At 39.0% G+C, this 22,954-nt stretch overlaps 1 protein-coding gene across 4 annotated transcripts in view; it reads left to right on the forward strand.

The window, feature by feature from the left end:
• The first annotated feature begins 14,520 nt into the window (after positions 1–14,520).
• The window catches only part of LOC126825385 (sodium- and chloride-dependent glycine transporter 1), a 337,837-nt gene continuing 329,403 nt past the window's right edge, over positions 14,521–22,954 (forward strand). For all 4 annotated transcript variants that reach the window (XR_007681937.2, XM_050555001.2, XM_050555002.2 and 1 more), the window contains exon 1: positions 14,521–14,692. Coding sequence is in view for 3 of the 4 variants with exons in the window: in XM_050555001.2 (XP_050410958.1) it covers positions 14,585–14,692 (108 nt within the window). In the remaining variant the exon portion in view is untranslated. The remainder of the gene's footprint in view (positions 14,693–22,954) is intronic.

Consider the following 22,954-nt stretch of genomic DNA (forward strand, 5'->3'; position numbering starts at 1 on the left):
TTTTTTTGGGGGGGGGGGGGGGCTATTTGAAATTTGAATTTTAATCTTGATTTTCTAATATTAAAAATCAATTTTCTAAACTATTTCACAATTTTAAAAATTAATTTTCAAAACTATTTCATAATTTTAATATTTAACTTATAATTTCAAACATTCAAGCAGATGTACTCATTATTTACAGAATAAAATATTTTTTAAGCTTCTGAGAAAATAAAATTGTGCGTCAATAGGCCTATTTATCTTTTACCAGTGCGATAAGACAAACATTTCTTATTCAAGAAATTCAAAGATTCAATTTATTTAACCGGAGCATTAAGTATGGTTTACTGGTCGAGAGCGAGACATTAAGTAATATATTGATACTGCACGAGGCGTTACCCGAGTTTTGTTTTAATATAATTCGCAATGTCTTTAGCTCGAGACCATTAAACAACATAAAATACAGACACTATCCCGCAAGTGCTTTTCAATGAAATACGTTACGCGAGTCCAATATTTCATCTAGTATAGATAATGTACGATTGGCAAGTTGCCCGTACATTATTGGAAATAATGGTACGCCAACATCAAAGGATGACGTCACATCTGTAATTTAAATATATCTATTGCAAATATAATGCTTGTATAATCTCAATGATAAAATTTTGCCTTTCTAGTATTAGGAAAGGTGTAAAAATACATTCAGATCCTGGAGAAAACATCAGTTTAATTATAAATTAGATGCCCCCCCCCCCCCCAAACAAATCAAGACATACACCAAAAACACCTGTATTACATATCTTGATCCCTGCATTGGCCGATAAAGTTCGTCGGGATTTTCCGACGTAGTTTCCCCTTGTCATTGGTGCAGGATGGCGGGGGGAGGGTGTTGACAAAAAACAGCTGTCTAGTCGTTCCGAGGGGACAAAAAACGAGGTCCCGTGTGAGTGCATGTAAAATATTCGATACAAGAGTAGGTCGTAGTGCCGCTGTCCGGGCAAAATTTCCCTAATAGCACACCCTATGGCATATGCCCGTCTTTATTAGCTCAGTCGGAGCAGAACAGTAGGACGTTAAACCTCATTTCATTTCATTTCATTTCCTATGCTCGTCTTCATTAGCCCAGTCTTTATTAGCCTAGTTCGGAGCAAAACAGTAGGACGTTAAATCCCATTTCATTTCATTTGTATTACATTTCTAAAAGTTATTACAATTTATCTCCATACTCAATACGTTTAAAAAAAACCAAGCCCTCATCCCACCCCTATAGTAACTTTGGTTTGCCTTTATTGGCCTAAAGTATTAAACTTAAGATACATTATGTAGTTCAAAATTAGATAATGCAAAATGAAGATATTGAAAATTTAATTCAAATTACTTTATTCTAAGACAAGTTATTAGGCGGTAGTAGATAACAATGCACCTAGGTGTGGTCTCTAGTATATATGCAACATAGATGATTAATATCTACACTCACGTTAAACCAACTGTATCTATTCATTTTAAATCTTACGTTGAACTTAATAAACTATATGATTTATTGTCATTAAAACATCAATGACTGGTTAACAGTGTGTAATTAAAAACTATAACTGTATAATTGTATAAATAATCATATTAATAAATTTAAGGTGTCATATGGTTGCACATACCTCCAAGGTAGATTCAAAGTCATAATGTAAACTAAGATATCATTACATTCTTTAATTACAATTCTCAATAGGGGGAGGGGTATAATTTATTGTGTAACATTGTGATTATAATCAAAACAATAAATCGCGTCCTATACCACAAACAAGCCATAGGAAGAAATCCTTCCTATTGCCAATATTTTAATGTACCTAGAATTTTCTACACCAAGTCTATTGCATCCAGATATTTAAAGCGTGTTGCAAATATATAATTATTTAAGAGAACCTATGTCATGTTAGGATTAACATATCGTACATTCATATTCATTTGACGATCGACCTCCTATTTACAAAACTATGGTTTATGCGAACTACAGTGTAAACATGGTTTAGAAACTATATCTGAACTACAGGGTACATCATGGATTAGAGACTATACGGATTACAGGGTACATCGAACGACAGGGTACAATTTTCATATCTTTAATTATTTTTAAAAGCAAAATACAGCCTACTTTAGTTAAAGGAACATAAATCATGCAAACACGGCGAGACAATCTAATGTTGGAGCCAGAAGTATTTTTTTTATCTTTGAAAAAAAAATTTAGGCTCAACTCAAATCAATTTGAAATTCAATTTTTATTAATATTAATGAAAGCTTACTTTAACAATATAACATATATGAGATAAGCACACTGTGAGAAGATTTAGGAGCCAATTGTGTTTCCATTGGGAAAAAAATAAATCATTGTGATAATTTTAAATTAGGCCTAAGTATATAGGAAAGGCCTTGTCCAAACTGGAGCGTGGCACTGGTATTTTCAAAGTGCCCTTGGAAAAAGTCTATGGGGATTAAATTTCAAAACAAGGCATCGCAACATAGATAAGTTTCAAAGTTATAAAACGCTTTTATGATTCGGCAATAATTAACAGTTTATAGTCTATATAGTCCGGTGGCTGAAGGGGGGGAATCGCCACCCGAGCTGTGAATTTATGAGACCAGGTTTTTCTAGACCAGGTTTTTGCGTAGATTCCGAATCTGGGTCATGATCAGGCGTTTGACGGGTCGTTTTCGAGATATAGGGGGTCAAATGTCTACAATTGGGGAAAATGTGATTATGTTCACATAAATGATGATCATGTTATATATTAATAAAACATACATTACTAGGACTGTCCATCTCTTACTAAGTGTTTATGATGCCCCTGTTCAACTGTTTTGATTTGTGGCGAGGTTGGGTAGGTGGTTGCAGGTGTGCGTGTGTGTAGGGGGGGGGGGGGTAAAATTAACGGGAAATAAGTTCAGGTCGATTTAAATGATGATTTTCTTAGAGCTTGATAAAATCATTACTTTTTTAAATTCCGCTGCACATCTCTAAATATGAGTATAAATTCCCATTTAATGGGGGTGGCGGTGTGGGCAAAAAGTGATCAGGCATTTGAAGGGGGGACCAATGTCTACAATTGCGGGGAAATGTCATTATGTTGACATAAATGATTATCATGTTATATATTAATAAAACATACATTTCTAGGACTGTCCACCTCTAAATAAGTGTATATGATGCCCCTGGACAACTGTTTTGATTTGAGGGGGTGGGGCTTGCCGGTGTGCATGTGTGGAAGGGTGGGGGGGAATTGGCGGGAAATGAGTTCACGTTGATTTAAATGATGATTTTCTTAGAGCTTAATAAAAACATTACTTTTTAATGTATTTTTGGGGACAGAAACCACTTGGTTTAAAATTGACCTGAAAAGTGGCTTTTCGTTAGCTTTTTTTTCGTTCAGTACCAATTTCATCATTCAAAATATTATATTATATATTGCAATCTGATTAAAACACAGATCCTATTTTGTTCCGTTTTTTATAGTTTAAAATTTTGTCTTCATAACACTAGGATCTGGAAGAGTTGTTGTATAAGCCGCGTTCTGGTTAATGTGAGGGATTATCTGTTACGGCGAGTTCTTATCAACGCTGGTTGATTAATCAATGTCTGACGTCTTTATGGGTGATCAACAGCTCGCATATATCCTGTGGATATGCTTCAGATACCCATTCGCATAGTAAATCTTCATTCCAGCCTCGTATTGTATCGCAAGGTGATCTTGTTTGATCATTTAATGTGCAGCAGAAGACTACCCAGGCAAGATGGTAATAAAAGAAACCATTAAAATTCCTCCAGAAAATCTTTCTTCTAATGTCATCTACTGATAAGTCGCCTTTTTCCGTACATGGCACAAACAATTAGTTCTATTCCAGTAATTACGTCATCAGAAACATCATTTGCCTGTCCCAGCTCTTTAGAAAGTTGGAATTATCTTATAAAAGAAAAACAGATAGTCATTACCATTGAAAGCATGCAGGCCTAGATATTCCTAGACACTTATATCAAGATTAGTATTGAAAGTGTCGAGAATATCCTAGAACTGACAACAAACCACGAGAACACCAAACTAGCTTACCTACTCCTCTTCGTATTGCAAATTAATGGAGGCGCTGAAACAAATTGTATTTTGTGTTCTTGCTCGGGCGAAATAGACATCCCAATCATTCTCCTCGCACACGATGATCCAAAAATACACATTTTGATCGATAATGAGACAGGCAAAGGTAGAAAATATCACGGAAGGCGACTTACATCAGTAGATGACACTAGAAGAAAGATTTTCTGGGTGAAAAAATAACATGGCTGGAATGAAGATTTACAATGTGAACTGGTATCTGAAGCATATCCAAAGGACATATGAGGGCTTTTGGTAAGCAACCAAGAAGATATTTATCTCGCTCATATTATGAACTTTTGATTTTGAATCTTCTGATAAAGACTAAGAATAAACTAATATCCAAACATGTCTCTAATTTACTGTGTTTTCGATTTACATTTCCAGATCTCTTGAAAAGTGCCATCATAATTTAATATTTTGAATGACCAAATATAGGTACCATCATAATTTAATATTTTGAATGACCAAATATAGGTACTGAACGAAATGATTTCTGTCCACAAAGATACATGTTGCCCCCCCCCCCCCCCATGAGCCCCCCCCCCCCACACACACACACACACACACATTGGGAATCTTATACACATACTTGTAGAGATGTTTCATCAGGTTCTAAGAAAATCATCATTTAAATCAACGTGAATTCATTTCCCGCCAATTTACACCCCCCCCCCCCCCACTTCCACACAAGCACACCTGCAACCACCCACCCCACCTCGCCACAAATCAAAACAGCTGTCCAAGGGCATCATATATACTTATTTAGAGATGGCCAGTCCTAGAAATTTATGTTTTATTTATATATAACAACACCACCATTTATGTCAACATAATCACATTTTCCCCCAATTGTAGACTTTGGACCCCCGCCCCCCGCCCCCCATATCTCGAAAACGCCCCCTCAAACGCCTGATCACCACCCAGATTCGGAATCTACGCAAAAAACTGGTCTAGAAAAACTTGGTCTCATAAATTCGCCCCCCCCCCCCTTCAGCCACCGGACTAATCTATATATATATTTGTGACTGTCCCGAGTCTGAAATTTGGGGTATAGGGTTAGCTCGGACCGGGGAGTAACATAGGCCAGGTGGCGTTAGTCTACCACTTCCGGTTTCGGAGTTATGACTCCCGAGCGAAGCCGGTCTGTTCGGGGTTGGTGGCTACACTAGGTCTGCCCCGAGTCTGAAATTTGGGGTATAGGGGTAGCTCGGACCGGGGAGTAGCATAGGCCAGGTGGCGTTAGTCTACCACTTCCGGTTTCGGAGTTATGACCCCCGAGCGAAGTCTGTCTGTTCGGGGTTGTCGGCTACATCTGCCCCGAGTCTGAAATTTGGGGTATAGGGGTAGCTCGGACCGGGGAGTAACATAGGCCAGGTGCCGTTAGTCTACCACTTCCGGTTTCGGAGTTATGACCCCCGAGCGAAGCCGGTCTGTTCGGGGTTGGCGGCTACACTAGGTCTGACCCGAGTCTGAAATTTGGGGTATAGGGGTAGCTCGGACCGGGGAGTAACATGGGCCAGGTGGCGTTAGTCTACCACTTCCGGTTTCGGAGTTATGACCCCCGAGCGAAGTCTGTTCGGGGTTGGCGGCTACACTAGGTCTGCCCCGAGTCTGAAATTTGGGGTATAGGGGTAGCTCGGACCGGGAAGTAACATAGGCCAGGTGGCGTTAGTCTACCACTTCCGGTTTCGGAGTTATGACCCCCGAGCGAAGCCGGTCTGTTCGGGGTTGGCGGCTTCACTAGGTCTGCCCGAGTCTGAAATTTGGGGTATGGGGTAGCTCGGACCGGGGAGTAACATAGGCCAGATGGCGTTAGTCTACCACTTCCGGTTTCGGAGTTATGACCCCCGAGCGAAGCCGGGTATCCTGCTAGTATCATATATAGCGGAGATTGTTTTTTTTTTAATAATTGTTGCTGTGCAGGCCTGTTTATTTTCAAGACTAAATATACGCCCTGACTTGAAATAAAGACTAAGTATTCTAAGATGAAAATAATAGGCCTACCATCCCTAAAACAATTTTCTTGTTCGAAATTAATTTTATGGAGGGCTATACATGCGGCTAATTGATTTAGTATACTAGCCTAATTATTCATGTTTGACTAAATAGGGCATTTTGTGATCAGTAGCGGATCTAGAAGCTGTGAATGGGGGGGGGGGGCAATCCACAATTCCACCCCGCAATGTTTTTCGACAAAGTACTGACTATAAAACTATCTGAACGCCCTAGTAGAACATAGATCGTATCGATTGCTTATATACGTGTAGTTGTTCGCCGATCGTTATCTCGCTGAAAAGCAGTTTTATTCAAGTTGACATAAAGTTCACGCCATGATGTTATTGATTTGTTTATTAATTTTTTGTGAACCTTAGGGGCAGTGGCTGAAGGGTAGCTACAATTAAATGTATCGTTAAACTGTGTTTATACAGAAATGAGAGAGAGAGAAATGGGGTTTAACGTCCACTCGACACAAACTAGGTCATTTCGGTACTAACATATGGTTTAATTTTATTTCAATAATTCTCTTAAGCATAGGGGTCTTTAGCACTGGGAGGAAACCGGAGGACCCAGAGAAAACCCACGAGGTTGGACAGGCGACCTTACTCCTTGTCACTTACAACCGAGGATTCGAAACCACGCCAGTCGACTCAATGACGACAGACTTTATGATACAGCACGCTAACCATTCAGCCATCCCCCCCCCCCCCCGATACAGAAATGAAATGAAATGAAATGGGGTTTAACGTCCTACTGTTCTGCTCCTATGCTGGGCTAATGAAGACGGGCATACGCCATACAGTGTGCTATGAGGGAAATTTTTCCCGGGCAGCGGCACTATCGCCTACTCTTGTATCCAATTCCAACTGCCAAGGGATCTTTTACGTGCATTCCAATGTATACACGGGACCTCGATTTTTCGTCTCATCCGAAGGACTAGACAGCTGTCCTTGTCAGGCCCTCCGTCCTGCATCACTCAACTTTCTCGGCCAATGCAGGGATCGAACACCCGACCTCCAGGCTAGCGAGCCAGCGTCTTACCCACTTAGCCACGTGATCCCCCAATTGATACAGTCTAAGGCGTGGTTTCCCCTTAGCCACGTGTGCTACTACTAACTGGGCACCGTAGGCCCGAAAAAATTTCAGACAGCTACGTATAATATTTATGAACTGAGCTTTTAGATAATATGTAATTTGGGACTGGCTCTGAGGGGATTTATCTCACGGGTGAGCTTACTTGCTCTCCCTAAATCCGCGCCTATGACGTCAGACATTAAATAATCAATCAGCGTTGACGTTTCTAGTGGTTTACCCACAGTTCTGGGCATCAAACGCCAAGAACTCGCCGTAACAGACTGTTTCATTGGCTAACCCCTCACTTCAACCAGAACGCCAGTAATATAACAACTCTTCCAGATCCTAGTGTAGTAAAAACGAAAATTTGAACTATAACAAACGAAATTTTGAACTATAAAAAAAACAAAAACGAAATAGGATCTGTTTTTTTTAATCAGATTGGGGTAGGCCAAAATTACGTTTGTGTTTTTATTATTATTATTGGCCGTGATAATATTCAGTGATCTGAAATAGGCTAGATTCATATATAGGCTATATAGGATATAGCCTGTTTAGCAATATGCAGAAAAGTAGGACGTTAAATACCCATTCGTGTTTGGTAATCCCTTAAAATTATGAAGATGATATAGTGTTTACGATAGATTGTTAATATAGCAAATTTTTTTATCAATGACTATGAGTTTGACTTATAATATAATTATAGTTAGGGAGCTAGGTTCAGGTTGTTTCGAAAATCGCGTACAAAATGTCTACTATGTTAACTGAGTGGGCAGTGATGTCCGATACTCTGAACCTTGATTCTTAAGTTGCGGCTCCCCTTCCCATGGGGGTGGGGGATCTGACAAAACTTTGAATTTTCGAGTTTAATTGGACTTTTGCGTACAACAATCAACTTTCGTGCATAAGTCGACCAACTTCAGATGTCGCCAAAAACATTGTTTAAGAAGTCCCCCGACCCTTCCTTCCTCCCTTAACCCTTTCACTGCGTATACCCGCAGTACCGGGTATTATAAAATGTCGGTAAAATGCCCGTACCCGGTATTACCGTGTACTCAGTAAAGCCCTCGCTAAAATTAGTACTGTAACTGCAAGTGCCATCTATCGTATTTTCTATACACTAGAACATATTTCCACGTGTTTCAAAGCGGCAAACCGTAAAATGGCGGAGTGCATAGTGACAACGTAGACGATGCACTCTCGACGAATTCGTGAATGATGTCTTGCTGACCAACACGTGGACAATTTCGAGGCGGGTGATACACATAATTCGTTTCCAGTTACTTGATAATGACAGTAGTCAGGACAGTGATTGGTATTATGAAGTGTGTGATTTGTTGCGCGACGTTCCGCCCATGGCTAGCTATGTCTCCCGTGCATGATGAACAAGCCCAATGTGAACACGATAGCCCTGTGTCTGCAGTAGATTCTGACAATAATTCTGATTTTGATAATAATGCTGGCCTGCTGGACCGTAAAAGACGTAGGTTATTCCTGATTCCCGAACGTGTAGATCTATTGACTGACTATATTGATAATGATATGGGACTTGGGGATGAAAGTGAAAGTGAAAGTAAAAACAAGGTATTGCAATCCGCACGTGGTCATGGCAGCGGGAGACGTGATGCGCGTGTTCGCGGCGGCATTGCTCATGGCTGCTGAAATGAAATGAAATGGGGTTTTACGTCCTACTGTTCTGCTCCTATACTGGGCTAATGAAGACGGGCATACGCCATACAGTGTGCTATGAGGGAAATTTTGCCCGGGCAGCGGCACTATCGCCTACTCTTATATCGAATTCCAACTGCCAAGGGATCTTTTACGTGCATTCTAATGTATACACGGGACCTCGGTTTTTCGTCTCATCCGAAGGACTAGACAGCTGTCCTTGTCAGGCCCTCCGTTCTGCACCACTGACAAGGGGAAACCACGTCGGAAAATCAGGATGAACTTTCTCGGCCAATGCAGGGATCGAACACCCGACCTCCAGGCTAGCGAGCCAGCGTCTTAACCACCTAGCCACCGTGGCTCCCGCTCATGGCTGCTATTGATATTTTTGTTCATTTTATATATCTTTATCAAAATCCAGTGAAAAAAACCATATCTTTTAAGTATTTCATGGAGAAAAATTCGTTTTCGTGTTAGCTTTAGTGAGAAATGAGAAATCCAAAATGGCCGCCATGACGTCACGTGACTACATTATTATGCAAATTTCCAAAATTCTATTTTTTTTCCTCTTAGCCCAACCTCATGCCCATCCCAACAGACAAAAAGATTTTTCATAAAAGCTTCCATAAGTACTGCTTGGCATTCAGTTCCAAACCCCCTTTTTTCCTCAAAAAAGGGTCTAGCACAGGCAGTGGATTTACGTCTAGCATTGAAAGGGTTAAGAACACCTCTTTACCCCCCTGAGAGAGGGGTTAATTCGACTTTTGCGTACAACATTAATTTTTTCGTTAAAAGTTTCACTATTGATCCGCTAGAACATAACACTAACTTAAGAACGCGAAATCCCCTTCCATTCCGGATAAGAACGACAAAAAGGGGGGCCTATGGGTGAAATAAACAAAATGACGATTTAATTTGACTTTTGCGTACAACGATCAACTTTCGTGCATACGTCGACCAAAATCAGATCTCATCAAAAACACTGCTTAAGAAGACCCCCGATCCTTCCTAACTCCCTTAAGAACACCCCCTTTACCCCCCTGAGAGAGGGGTTAATTCGACTTTCGCGTACAACATTAATTTTTTCGTTAAAAGTTTCACTATTGATCCGCTAGTACATAACACTAACTTAAGAACGCAAAATCCCCTTCTATCCCGGATAAGAACGACAAAACGGGGGACCCATGGGTGAAATGACCAAAGTGACGATTTAATTCGACTTTTGAGTGCAACGATCAACTTTCGTGCATACGTCGACCAACCTCGGATGTCATCAAAAACACTGCTTAAGAAGACCCACGACCCTTCCTTCATCCCATAAGAACACCCTCTTTATACCCCCCCCCCCCACCACCACCACCCTTAGAGATGAGTTAATTCGAATTCCGCGTACAACATTAATTTTTTTTCGTTAATAATTTCACTATTGGTACACTAGAACATAGCACTAACTTAAGAACGCAAAATCCCCTTCTATCTCGGATAAGGGCGAGAAAACGACGGGCGGGGCAAGGGTAAAATGGCTAAAACGGACGATTTAGGTCAACTTCAGCCTACAAATATCAATCTTCCTGCCTATTTAAAATTACCTCAGATTACATTTAAAAACTCTGCTAAAGTAGATGCCCGATCCATTCTTCACCCCTTAAGAACGTCCCCTTTACCCCCATCATAAGTTAACACAACTTCCGTGTACAACAAAAAAAAATTCGTTAAACGTTTCACTATTAGTCCACGGGTTAGTACGGGTTTTATATAGCTCGGCTCTCGGAGAAGAGAGCGGATTCGGTTGATGATCCTAAAAGCTCCTGACGTCCATTCTGTTTCACCTAATATTATAAATACAATCCGTAGGATTCGTCATACTCATGATATTCCTAGATATTCCAGACGAAGTGATATTTTCATTAAGGACTCCAGTGAATTGCCCCCGTACGGTGTTGTCGACCTACTCACTAATGTGCCAAGAGAAGAAGCCTTGATTTCAGAGTTCTTGAAACCCGTATTCGACAACTTTCTACACCACTGGATACACCACTACAAGTTCATACCAGTATTCCGTTGATCAAGCAATGCCTGGAATCCACATATTTCACAAGGCGAAAAACTATTATGGACAGATCCATTGTTTACCGATGGGAAGTCCTTAACCCCGCTGATTTTCAAAATTTACTTGATGTCACCAGAAGAAGGTACTCGAACCGCTCCTTTTCAACCTGTTTTCTGGTTCAGAAAGATGGATAACACCTTCGTCATGTTACAAAAAGAAGATAATACTGTCGTCCTCCCTGAATCATTTAAACAACCAACATCCAAGAATGAAGTTCACAGTGGAGATGAAACCAGCAGCAGCCTCCCATTTCTTAATGTAATGGTAAAAAGAGAAAACTCCAATGTCACCACCTCAGTGTACATAAAACCAACACACATTGACCAATATATCTACAACAAATCTAATAACCCAAATGCATAAAAAAGCAGGCATTATCACCACCTTTACTAAAAGAATTTGTGACCCCGAATCCCACAACCTGGAAGTACAACACCTTAAAGACGTCTTCATCCAACACAACTACTTTTTAGAACATTCTATTATCACTGAAACTTTGGAAATGACAAAGGTTTCAGCACGATGGGTGCCAAAGCTTTTGACGCCTGATCTAAAGCGTTCATGTCAGAAGAGAATCTAGCCTTATTTGAAACAGATCCTGACCGCTTCCTAAAACAAATTGTTACTATGGATGAAACTTGGGTCCACCACTTTCAGCCAGAAACAAAAGAGCAGTCAAAATAGTGGAAACATGTGACGTCGCCGACCCCAAAGAAGGCAAAGACTGTTTCATCGGCAGGAAAGGTGATGGCCTCAGTATTCTGGGATTCTGAGGGTGTTCTCATGGTGGATTACCTCCAAAAGGGTCAAACAATTAACGGTAGATACTATGCAGCACTTATAAGGCAGCTGAGGCAAGAAATTAAGACCAAAAGACGAGGACAATGCGCCAGTGCACAAATCAGCTGTTGCCATGTCAGCAATCCATGACTGGTTTTCAACTTCTTCAGCATCCACCCTACTCTCCTGATTTAGCTCCCTCAGACTTCGATCTGTTTCCTGCTCTGAAGTAATGTCTTTCCGGTAGGCATTTCCCGTCTTACGATGACGTTATTGCCGCTGTGGATGATTTTCTATACACCCAAAACAAAGACTTCTACAGAACTGGAATAAAGGCTCTGCAACACCGATGGCAGAAGTGTATTACATTGAAGGAGGACTATGTTGAAAAATAAATGCATTTGATTTGAATTTCTTGATTCTTTCTGTGTTAGACTCACTACTTATCAATCACCTCTCGTATGACGAATCCTGCGGATTGTATTTATAATATTAGGTGAAACAGAATGGACGTCAGGAGCTTTTAGGGTCATCAACCGAATCCGCTCTCTTCTCCGAGAGCCGAGCTAAGCCTATATAAAACCCGTACTAACCCGTGACTAATAGTGAAAATTTTAGCGAAAAAATTAATGTTGTACTCGGAAGTTGAGTTAACTCGTCTCTGATGAGGGTATGGGGGAGGGGGGGGATCTTAAGAGGTGAAAAAATGGATCGGGCATCTAGGCCTACTTAAACATATATTATGCAAGAGCTAAATCTGATTATTGCAAGTCTTTATTTAGGCTTCAGATGTCATAGAAATTATAAATTAGATCTTTATTTACACAACAAGCACAAAATCAACTCTGTAGACCCACGGATGGCTTGGATTCAGCTTGGATTTAAACGGGATTTCGTTGACTGATTTAATTTTAAATGGCGTCATGAGCGCATATTAACCGTTACGTTGACGTCATACTCCCGGATCGAGGCTAAATGATAAAGTGTACGAAGCGAGGCCGCTGTTGAGCGATGCCTTAAAGGAGCTAAATCGCTAACATTTGGGACCTAGAATATGACACAAGTGGGTCGGAACTCATATAATACTGTAATATGAATGTATATAAACTGATATACATTCAATGGTTTCCGTTTTTACTCTAATTTCAAATCAGTTTTTTCCGCGAAATATGCCAGCAGTGCCAATCGAATGCAAATTTCTAGCGCCTGGTTATTCCAGTCTACATACGCCGTTTGGTTTGGTGCAATATGTCTAGCCTCGTTCCTCGAGTCTCTTGCTAGAACTGGGGCTGAAACGCATTATGGTACACGATTTGTGTACCTATGGTAAAATGTTTATTTTGTCTTAAATAAGCCCATCTTTTTCGGGTAAGATCACAGCATCAATGTTGATTTAAATTGACAATGTTGAAGATCGGTCGACAATTGGGGGCCTTTACAACACAGTTTCATACAGATCAGATTATAATTTTTGTCGTTAGAGGGTTCACAAGGTTTTACAAACTGGAACAAGGGCCTCAACTTTGGAAGTGGTTTACAGAAATTGTTGAAATTTGACAGGCTTTTTTGTTTTACTAATTTAAATAATGCACATATATTTCATACAGATAGGATGATCACTTTTGTCATTCAAACATTCACAGGGTTCACAAAGTAAAACAAGGGCCATAACTCTAGAAATTGCTGAAATTCAATAGACCTCTGTTTCACAAATTTTAATGATGCATATAAATTTCATACATATTGGATGATAACTTTCATCAATCGAGCATTAACAAGGTTGAACAAAAGGAAACAAGGGCCATAACTCTAGAAGTAATTATTGTAAATTGTTGAAATTCAATAGGCTTCGTGGTTCCACTATTTTAAATAATGCATATAAATTTCAGAAAGATCGAGTGATAACTTTTGTTTGACGTTAGAGCGTTCACAAGGTTCAATAAAGTGAAACAAGGGCCATAACTCTAGACGTAATAAACGGAAATTGCTGAAATTCAATAGGCTTCTTCGTTTCACTAATTTAAATAATGCATCTAAATTTCAGAAAGATCGAATGATAACTTTTGACGTTCGAGCGTCAACAAGGTTCAATAAAGTTAAACAAGGGTCATAACTCCAGACGTAATAAACGGAAATTACTGACATTCAATAGGATTCTTCGTTTCACTAATTTAAATAATGCATATAAATTTCACAAAGATCGGATGATAACTTTTGGCGTTAGAGCATTCACGAGGTCCAATAAAGTGAAACAAGGGCCATAACTGTAGATATAATAAACGGAAATTGCTGAAATTCAATAGGCTTCTTCGTTTCACTAATTTAAATAATGCATATAAATTTCACAAAGATCCGATGATAACTTTTGGCGTTCCAGCGTTCACAAGGTTCAAAAAGGTGATATAAGGGCCATGCCCTAGACGTAATACACGGAAATTATTGAAATTAAATAGGCTTCTTCATCTCAACAATGTGAACAACATATCGATTTTAAACAATCGGATCATAACTTTTGGCGTTAGAGCCTTCACAAGAAATTGTGGACGCCCGACGGACCGACAGACGGACGGACGGACGGGGGCGACGGCAATATACGTCCACATTTCAATGTGGGCGTATAAAAATGAAGATGAAGATGGCTAGTCCCTGGTGGCATTTTGTAACCGAAACATGATTTTCTGTGTGTACATAATTATTTGAGCCATGTAGACTAGATTTACCAGTATCAATTTGCGAGAAATGTCTACTAGATAATCAAGTCTAGGTTTCGTACGGTACAGAACTAAACACGTCGACTGCTATTGAGAGCTAGTGTATTATTATTATAACAGCCGATACAATGGCTGCTCCTACTAGTCATTTATATCCAACTGTACACCATGGAGGTGAAATGGAAAATATGAACGCAAACAACACTTCAAGGGACGAAGCACAAGTTGATCTTTTGGTATGTCGGTTTTACTCACATATAAAATTTGTGTATTTTAGAATTTGGATAAAAACATGTTCATCTGAGCACATGGCCCCCTATCACCGTCGTATCATGGATGGAGCCAGACTGAAACATTACAAACAACGCAATTCGTGCGCCAAAACACATTGGAAATAGAGTGGAAGTATGAAATCCTGAGGATGGTATTTGAATGGATTTTATCTTATTAATATCAATGTTCATTTATGAGTACGAAAGGTCAAATTTTATATATTTATTTAGTCGATGTTGTTTATGAAAAACTGCGCGTATCCACGTGATTGTTTTCAGACTCGCAAAATGGCGCCCGTCGCAAACCGAGATTTCCATATTTAGACACATAATCCGTTTTCAGGAATGTAAACAAAGCCTCGTGTATCTTGTAAATTAAGTAATAAATTAGCAAAGGTCAGTCTGTTATATGGACATAGTTATTAGAGACTAAGGGGGCCATTAATGAAAATGATTTAAACATTATTAGATTATTGACAGACTTTAGTCTCTACTTACTAGGTACTGACTCTACCTAGTTTAGTTTATTTTCTGACATTAGATTTTCTCTTTTGACTGCCTAATCCTCCAGTATTCTGTCTCTGAGATGTGAATTAAAGAATTCGTTTGTTGTCAGGCTTGCTGACTGAGTGAATTGCTGCAAAATGTTTTTTTAAATAATTTTTAGCATTTGAGTTGACAGACGGCACTCCAGAAGTAATTATGTTTGACTCAAGATAAAACTAGAGCTAAATAAATGTAAGAAAACTAGCTAGGCCCCCAAAAACGATGCCAGTGTCACAACTAACAAATAATTGAGATAAGAAATAAAGCGCAACACTGAAACTGAAGAAAAGACATATAATTGTTTAGAAATAGAATGATTTTACTTTTTATAATTTATGTCTATCTGATCTCAAATCATTTTTTTTTATAGGCCACTATCACGAAAATTTTAATTGCCATATTTAGTATACAATTTATGTTTCACTAGCACTGTTACATATATTTTTTACATTCTACCTACTAGTACTTGGTAAGCTTTTACCTTACAAAAATTAATGTGACTTTTGCAACTGTGGCAACTCTAAAGTTAACCTGAAATCTTTTTCCTTGCTAGGATATAAAATAGGGTTTTATTCAATACTTTAATGAAAAAAAAAACCCATACAAGGACTGTTTAGATTAGTAGGCCTAAGTTCAGATAAAAATTGATTGTAAGAATATGCCAACAGGGGCAGAACATGGGATGATACTGTACGCATAAAAGTAATAACTAATATTCTTGGTAGTTTTATCATACTCAAATGTAAGACCTTTTCTACTAAGATTCTTATCAGTAGAAAAATTGTGTCTTTACAAATATAAGCTTATTTAATAGGAAGAATGATAAATATATTAGGTTGAAAGGTAAAGGGAGACAACTCCTTTTTGTTTCTATCTGTTATTTAGGTCAATGATGATGCAATCATATTTCCGTGGACTGTTGGTTTACAATGTGTATATTTTTAAAAGATATTATTTAAACGTACACCATGCAAGAGCTAAATCTGCCTATTGCAGGTCTTTCTTTAGGCCTGAAATGTTATATAAACTATTAATTAGACATTTATTAACAAAACAAGACCATAATCGACTCTCGATGGCATCAGATACTCAAGATTTTAACTAGATGCACTTACTATTAAAATGGTTTGCCATTTAAAAATTTAATTTAAAAATGGGAAATCGAGGCTAAGTCCTGATTATACCAGTGCCCTGGTCACCACTGTGCACACATCTTGTCAAAACTACAAACAATGATAACTTGGCTGAGAATGAAGTAATTTGAATGAAATTTTCAATATTTTCCTTTTTTTATACGCCCACATTTTCATGTGGACGTATATTGTCGTCGCCCCTGTCCGTCCGTCCACAATTTGTTTGTGGACTCTCTACAGGTCACAATTCTTGTCCGATTTTGACGAAACTTAAAATATAGCTATATCCCAAAAAAATCTCGGCTGCTTTCGATATTGGCATGTATCGGATCGAAACTTCATGGATTATGGCCCCTGTTTGTACGAAAAATCACGTTTTTAGCTTGTGGACCCTATAGAGGTCACAATTTTTATCCGATTTTGTTGAAACTTGAAATGTAAGTTTATAACCCAAAGATCTCAGTTCCTTTCGATATTCGCGCATATCGGACTGTAACTTCCTGAATTATGGCCCCTGTTTGTACGAAAAATCGCGTTTTTAGCTTGTGGACCCTATAGAAGTCATAATTTTTATCCGATTTAAAAAAAACGTATTATTATATCACCGTTACACCCTAAGGACGACTGAGTTCGAATTTCGTGAAAATCGGCCCAAAATTGACAGACAAAATGGCCGCCGTTCGTTCTCAAATAGCGTAACAATATGGTATATCAAGGTTGTGGACCCTAAACAGGTCACAATTTTTATCCGATTTTGTTGAAACTTGAAATGTAAGTTTATAACCCAAAGATCTTGGATCCTTTCGATATTCGCGCATATCGGCCCCGTAACTTCCTGAATTATGGCCCCTGATTGTATGAAAAATCGCGTTTTTAGCTTGTGGACCCTATAGAGGTCATAATTTTTATCCGATATAAAAAAAATGTATTATTATATCACCGTTACACCCTAGGGTCGACTGAGTTCGAATTTTGTGAAAATCGGCCCAAAATTGACAGACAAAATGGCTGCCGTTCGTTCTCAAATAGCATAAGAATATGGTATATCAAGGTTGTGGACCCTATAGAGGTCACAATTTTTATCCGATTTTGTTGAAACTTGGAATACATATTTATAACCCAAAGATCTTGTTTCCTTTCGATATTCGCACATATTGGATCATAACTTCCTGAATTATGGCCCTTGATTGTACGAAAAAATCACTTCTTTTTTTGAGCTTGTTGTCTGTCCATCTCTTGCAAAATGTGGGCGTATCTTGCATGGCAACCGCTTGTTATCATCTATTTTTGAATTATTATATCAAGAATGGCCAACTCTCTATTAAACTCTTTTAACTAATGTATCTTTAAATGGCAATACTGTTATTAATTTATAAATACCATCCAGTCTTTTGCATGGAGTTAAAACAGACTACATTATACAAACAATTTTTATTGCCCCCCCGCCTTTCGAAGAAAGCAGGGGACTTAAAGTAGCTAAGTCTCTAACTCAATATAATCCAAAATCATCGATATTGAAAACACGAATTATTTGTCAATTTAAATCAACATTGATGTTGTGATCTTTTGGGGAAAAGATGGGCTTCATAATTAGGACAAAATAAACATTTTACCGTTGGTACACGAATTGTGTACCATGGTGTATTTCAGCACCATTTTTAACAAGGGACTCGTAGAAAGAGGCTAGATATGTTCTACAAGTAATGTCAAACGGTGACGTCATATTCTTATCTGGAGAGCATGCGCAATAAATACTATTGGTATAAAGTGGAATAACCAGACGCTAGAGATTGCCATTGGATTGAGACTTCTGGCGTATTTCGCCGAACATAACTGATTAGAAATTGCAGTAAAAAACAGAAACAATTGAATGTAAATCAGTTTATATATATTCACATTACATTATTATATACGTTGCGACCCATTTGTGTCAATTTCTAGATCCAAAATATTAGCGATTTGGTTCCTTTAAAAGGGGTTCGTCGGTCTGTCAATGTCACACTTTTTGGGACACAATAACTCTCTTTCTAAATGGGCTAGAATGTTCAAACTTGGTGTAGATGTTTATTAGGTCGATGCCTTGATGGAGTTCGAAGACGAGCATTTTCTGCTTAGGGTAACCACAGATATAAGGAATTTGATTGGTTGATGCTTTGGGCACGATAACTTTAGTTCTAATAAAGTGAGAGTGATGAAACTTGGTGTATCGTTTCATTACATCTATACCTTGACTAAGTTCGATAATGAGCATTTTCTGCTCAGGGTAGGCAGAGCGATAGGCAATTTGATTGGTCGAGACTTTGGAACACAATAAGTCTCCTTCTAATTGAGTTAGAATGTTCAAACTTGGTGTAGGCCTTCATTAGGTGAATGAATGCCTTGATGGAGTTCGATGATGAACATTGTCTGCTTACAGTAAGCAGAGATAAGCAATCTGATTGATGCTTTGGGGCACGATAATTGGGACACGATAACTTTGGTTATAATAAGGTGAGAGCAATGAAACTCTGAATATAGTTTCATTATATTTATATCATTACCTTGACTAAGTTTGATGGATGCAGAGGTCGCAGTCACGCAAAAATCTGCGTATTTCACACATTTTTTAAAAAATAAACGCAAATATTGAGGGATGCTGCGTAATTTACATGCAGAAAATTTCCCCTACGTGACAATAATTAGATTATTCTATGTTGTAGTTTGTACAATTTATGTGCTTCACCCGGTAATTACACACACCTACTACACGTAGTCTCCGTAGTTTTTTTTATATTTCCTCTTATTTCATTCATAAGTTCATGGCAGTAAGCCTACGTAGCTATCCTATTGGAAGCAATAAAGCGCATTTCATACTTGGGATTGGCTAGAACACGAGATACTGTTTACATTCGGCCAATCAAATGTTGACTTTCATAGCGATAGTTTTCTCTTTATGACCTGTCGAAGTGAAAGATTCAAATGACTGTGCCGTCAACCATAGACATGCCGTTAACCTCCAGTCGTCATTAGACTAAATACCGTAGGCCTATCAATGAAATAAGGACGCTTAAAATAGGGTTGTTCACAAAACGACTTTACATGCTTCTATATTATGTATTTTGAGAGGCTATAAGTAACGCAGATGTAGAGGGGCAAAAATGCAAAATTTTGGAATGTCTGCGCATTTTTACGCAACTCGAAATTGATCCACTGCGACCTCTGGTTGGATGGCCGAATGGTTAGCACGTGCGCGCTGTATCATAAGGCCTGTCATTGAGTCAACTAGCATAGTTTCGAATCCCCGGTCCTACGTGACAAGGAGTAGGGGTGCCTGTCCAGCCTCGTGGGTTTTCTCCGGGTCCTCCGGTTTCCTCCCACTCCTTTTTAAAGCAAATTATTGAAATAAAATTAAACCATATGTTAGTCCCGAAATATCTAGTCTGTGTCGAATGGACGTTAAACCGCATTCCTCTCTCCCTCCTTGCTCGTCACGTTTTTTGGGACACAATAACTCTCCTAATTGAGCTAGAATGTTCAATCTTGGTGTAGGTGTTTATTAGGTGAATGCTTTGATGGAGTTCGATGATGAGCATTTTCTGCTTAAGCTGAGCAGAAATAAGCAATTTGATTGATTGAGACTTTGGAACTTTGATTCTAACTTCTGGAGAGTGATGAAACTTGGTGTATAGTTTCGTTACATCAATACCTTTACTAAGTTCGATAATGAGCATTTTCTGCTCAGGGTAATCAGAACGATAAACAATATGATTGGTCAATACTTTGGGACGGGTAAAAAAATTTTGAATCCACTAGTCCAGGGCTAGTAGTCGGGCCCGACTAATCACAGTAATTCCTCCCATAAAACTAATTTATTTTAAATGCATAATACATTATAATATAACGGATGACTATTTTGATCTCTCCACAGACCTGATGAAGGTGCTGTAGGTGTACAATGTATTTATTTGAAAGACTACCAGAATTGATTTCAAATATATGTATCATGATTATGATAAAGTAGGGCACATTGAATTACCCAATAACTCCAAAACAACACCCAATAACTCCAAAAATGTTGACTGTAGAAACGCAAATAAGAATATAGTTGAATTTAAAGTGCACATAAGATGGCCGTGAAAACTTTTCGATACGTCACGTGTAGCCAGGGTTCAATTTAAGTGGTATCGCATCGCAAAAAGCGATTCAAATTGGGGTAAAAGCGATAGAATTATTTTATTCATTAGCCAAAAATTGCTTTCAAACTTGTGAAGTGTGATTCATTATATTTTGGTGAAAATACTTCATTTGGATAAAAGTATCACAACTAATTTCATTAATAAATCGATAAATTGGAGATAACAATACTGTAGACTGGATAACCTGCTCTAAATGACGTCAGACGGGTTCCTACGTCACTGCGCTATTCAGATTTCAATACAGGTAGCGGGCAGCCATCTTGCCAGGAGGAATTGCTAATCTCTTTCTGCGCACATTCCCAATGTAAACAAAAACATGATCGGACGCTGAAGCAGGGGTTGAAATGTTTGTAAAATTTTACTTGTCTCAGGTGACAAGTAGAAATATTTTTTACTTGTGACTTGGTCATTTCAGTTGTCACCACTGATTTTCGTTTTTAATAAAAAAAAAAAAAATTAATAATTAATAAACTTATTGTATTTCAATTTCATTTGTAAGAGATGCTTACCATCAGACTCTGCGTTCACTTTAGCACATTTTTGCGGAAGTAATGAAACAAATGGCGACCGTTTTCTCACTCGAGAATCTTCGCTATTCCGACGCGTCCCCCCTGGGGTGTAGGGGGTGATAAGAATATACCCTTCGTATGTCCTGCGTGTCGTAAAAGGCGACTAAAAGGATCCCTGTATTGGGGCAACGTGTTTGCCGTGCGTTGCGACCCATGTCGGTGGAGTGTGGAATCCTGGTAATTGAGTGGGGATTTGGCTTGCGAGTCCTTTCGCTGCAACACATTGCTTTGGCCCATGGTTCACCTAGACGGGAGGTCAGAGTGACCCACTCTGATCAATCGGCAGTGGTCGTTTTGTTCTCCATAAGGTGACATATTACCTCTTTCTTGCTTCGTTTTATACTCAGCAAAATAACCTTTGTGTCCTAGTCACCTTATCGGAGAACAACGGCTCGGGTCAATCAAGTTAGATATATATTTTGCATATTTCTGGCTTGAGTTAGTATACCCTTCGTCTATCCCTGGGGCCACGCGCTGGGTATTTGTGCTAGTCCCCCCCCATCGTAGGCAGGAAAGTAACTTGGGGGAAGACGAAGGGTGAATTTTTAGTATTATTTTCATGGATCCCCAAGCCACCCCCACATCAATCAATGAAAGATCGTTAAAAAGACAAAGATCGATAGATGATGACGCTGCTCCATGTAGCTCATCTAAAAATATAAGAACATGGCCGAGGTTTCTCTTGATAGAGAGCACCTCTGAAGTTGATTTATCCCAAATATCACCGTTTGCAATTTCTAAAGGTATCACTGGCTTGGCTGGTGAGCCGAAATCAGTTAAGAAATTGAAAAATGGAACACTTTTGGTGGAATGTGCGAAAGAAAAACATTCGGATTTACTCTTAAAATCCGAATGCTTGGCTAACATTGCCGTCAGAGTATCGCCACATAAATCATTAAATTCTTCAAGAGGTGTCATTCGATGCCGGGACCTAGAAGGCAGCAGTGAGGAGGAAATGGTGGAGAACCTATCATCACAAGGCGTCACACACGTCAAAAGAATTAGTGTGAGACGTAACGATGTTGTTATCCAGACCAGTACTTACATTCTCACTTTTAACCGTCCCGATTTGCCGAAATCTATCAAGGCAGGTTATTTGAATATACCTGTTGATCCGTATATCTCGAATCCACTCAGATGCTTTAATTGCCAAAAATGTCTGCAAAGGTAAAACTACCTGCGCTAGATGTGGCATTTCTGGTCACGATAGTGCTACCTGTTCTGCAGACTTTTCCTGTGTTGATTGCAAAGACAAGCACTTCGCATATTCTCGTGAGTGCACAATATGGCAAAAAGAGAAACGGATCCAACAGGTTATATCTGAACGGAAATGTCTTATTTTGATGCAAGAAAGCAAGTGGAACTTACATCACTGTTTTCGACCCCGCAGGGCGGCAAGTCGTTTTCTAGTGTTGTAAAAGTATCCACCAAAAGTATATCCGTTCAGACAGATTATACCTGGCCTAAAAAAGAGAAACACCCAAAAATATTAAAGGATCAGCAAATAAATAATGGGATCTCGAGCTCTTCTCAGACATCTGAGAGCTCGATTATCACAATAAATGAAGTGAGCAATTCGTCTCCCCCCTCTTCATCTGCAACATCTTCAGGGACTTCTTCTGCAAATGAGAAGTCTTTTATTCCCACAGGGAAGAGCGGACGTAGAACAAGCTCTTTGCCATCTTCCCAGACATCTGATGGAGGAAAGGACAGACGAAAGTCGAGCCCCTCACCTTCATCAAAAGAGAACGATTCTAAAAAAGAAAAGAACAGATTGGCGAAGTTAAGAGGGAGGGAGAAAAA

Source organism: Patella vulgata, chromosome 6 (assembly GCF_932274485.2).
Source record: "Patella vulgata chromosome 6, xgPatVulg1.2, whole genome shotgun sequence".
Taxonomy (NCBI): Eukaryota; Metazoa; Mollusca; class Gastropoda; family Patellidae; genus Patella; species Patella vulgata.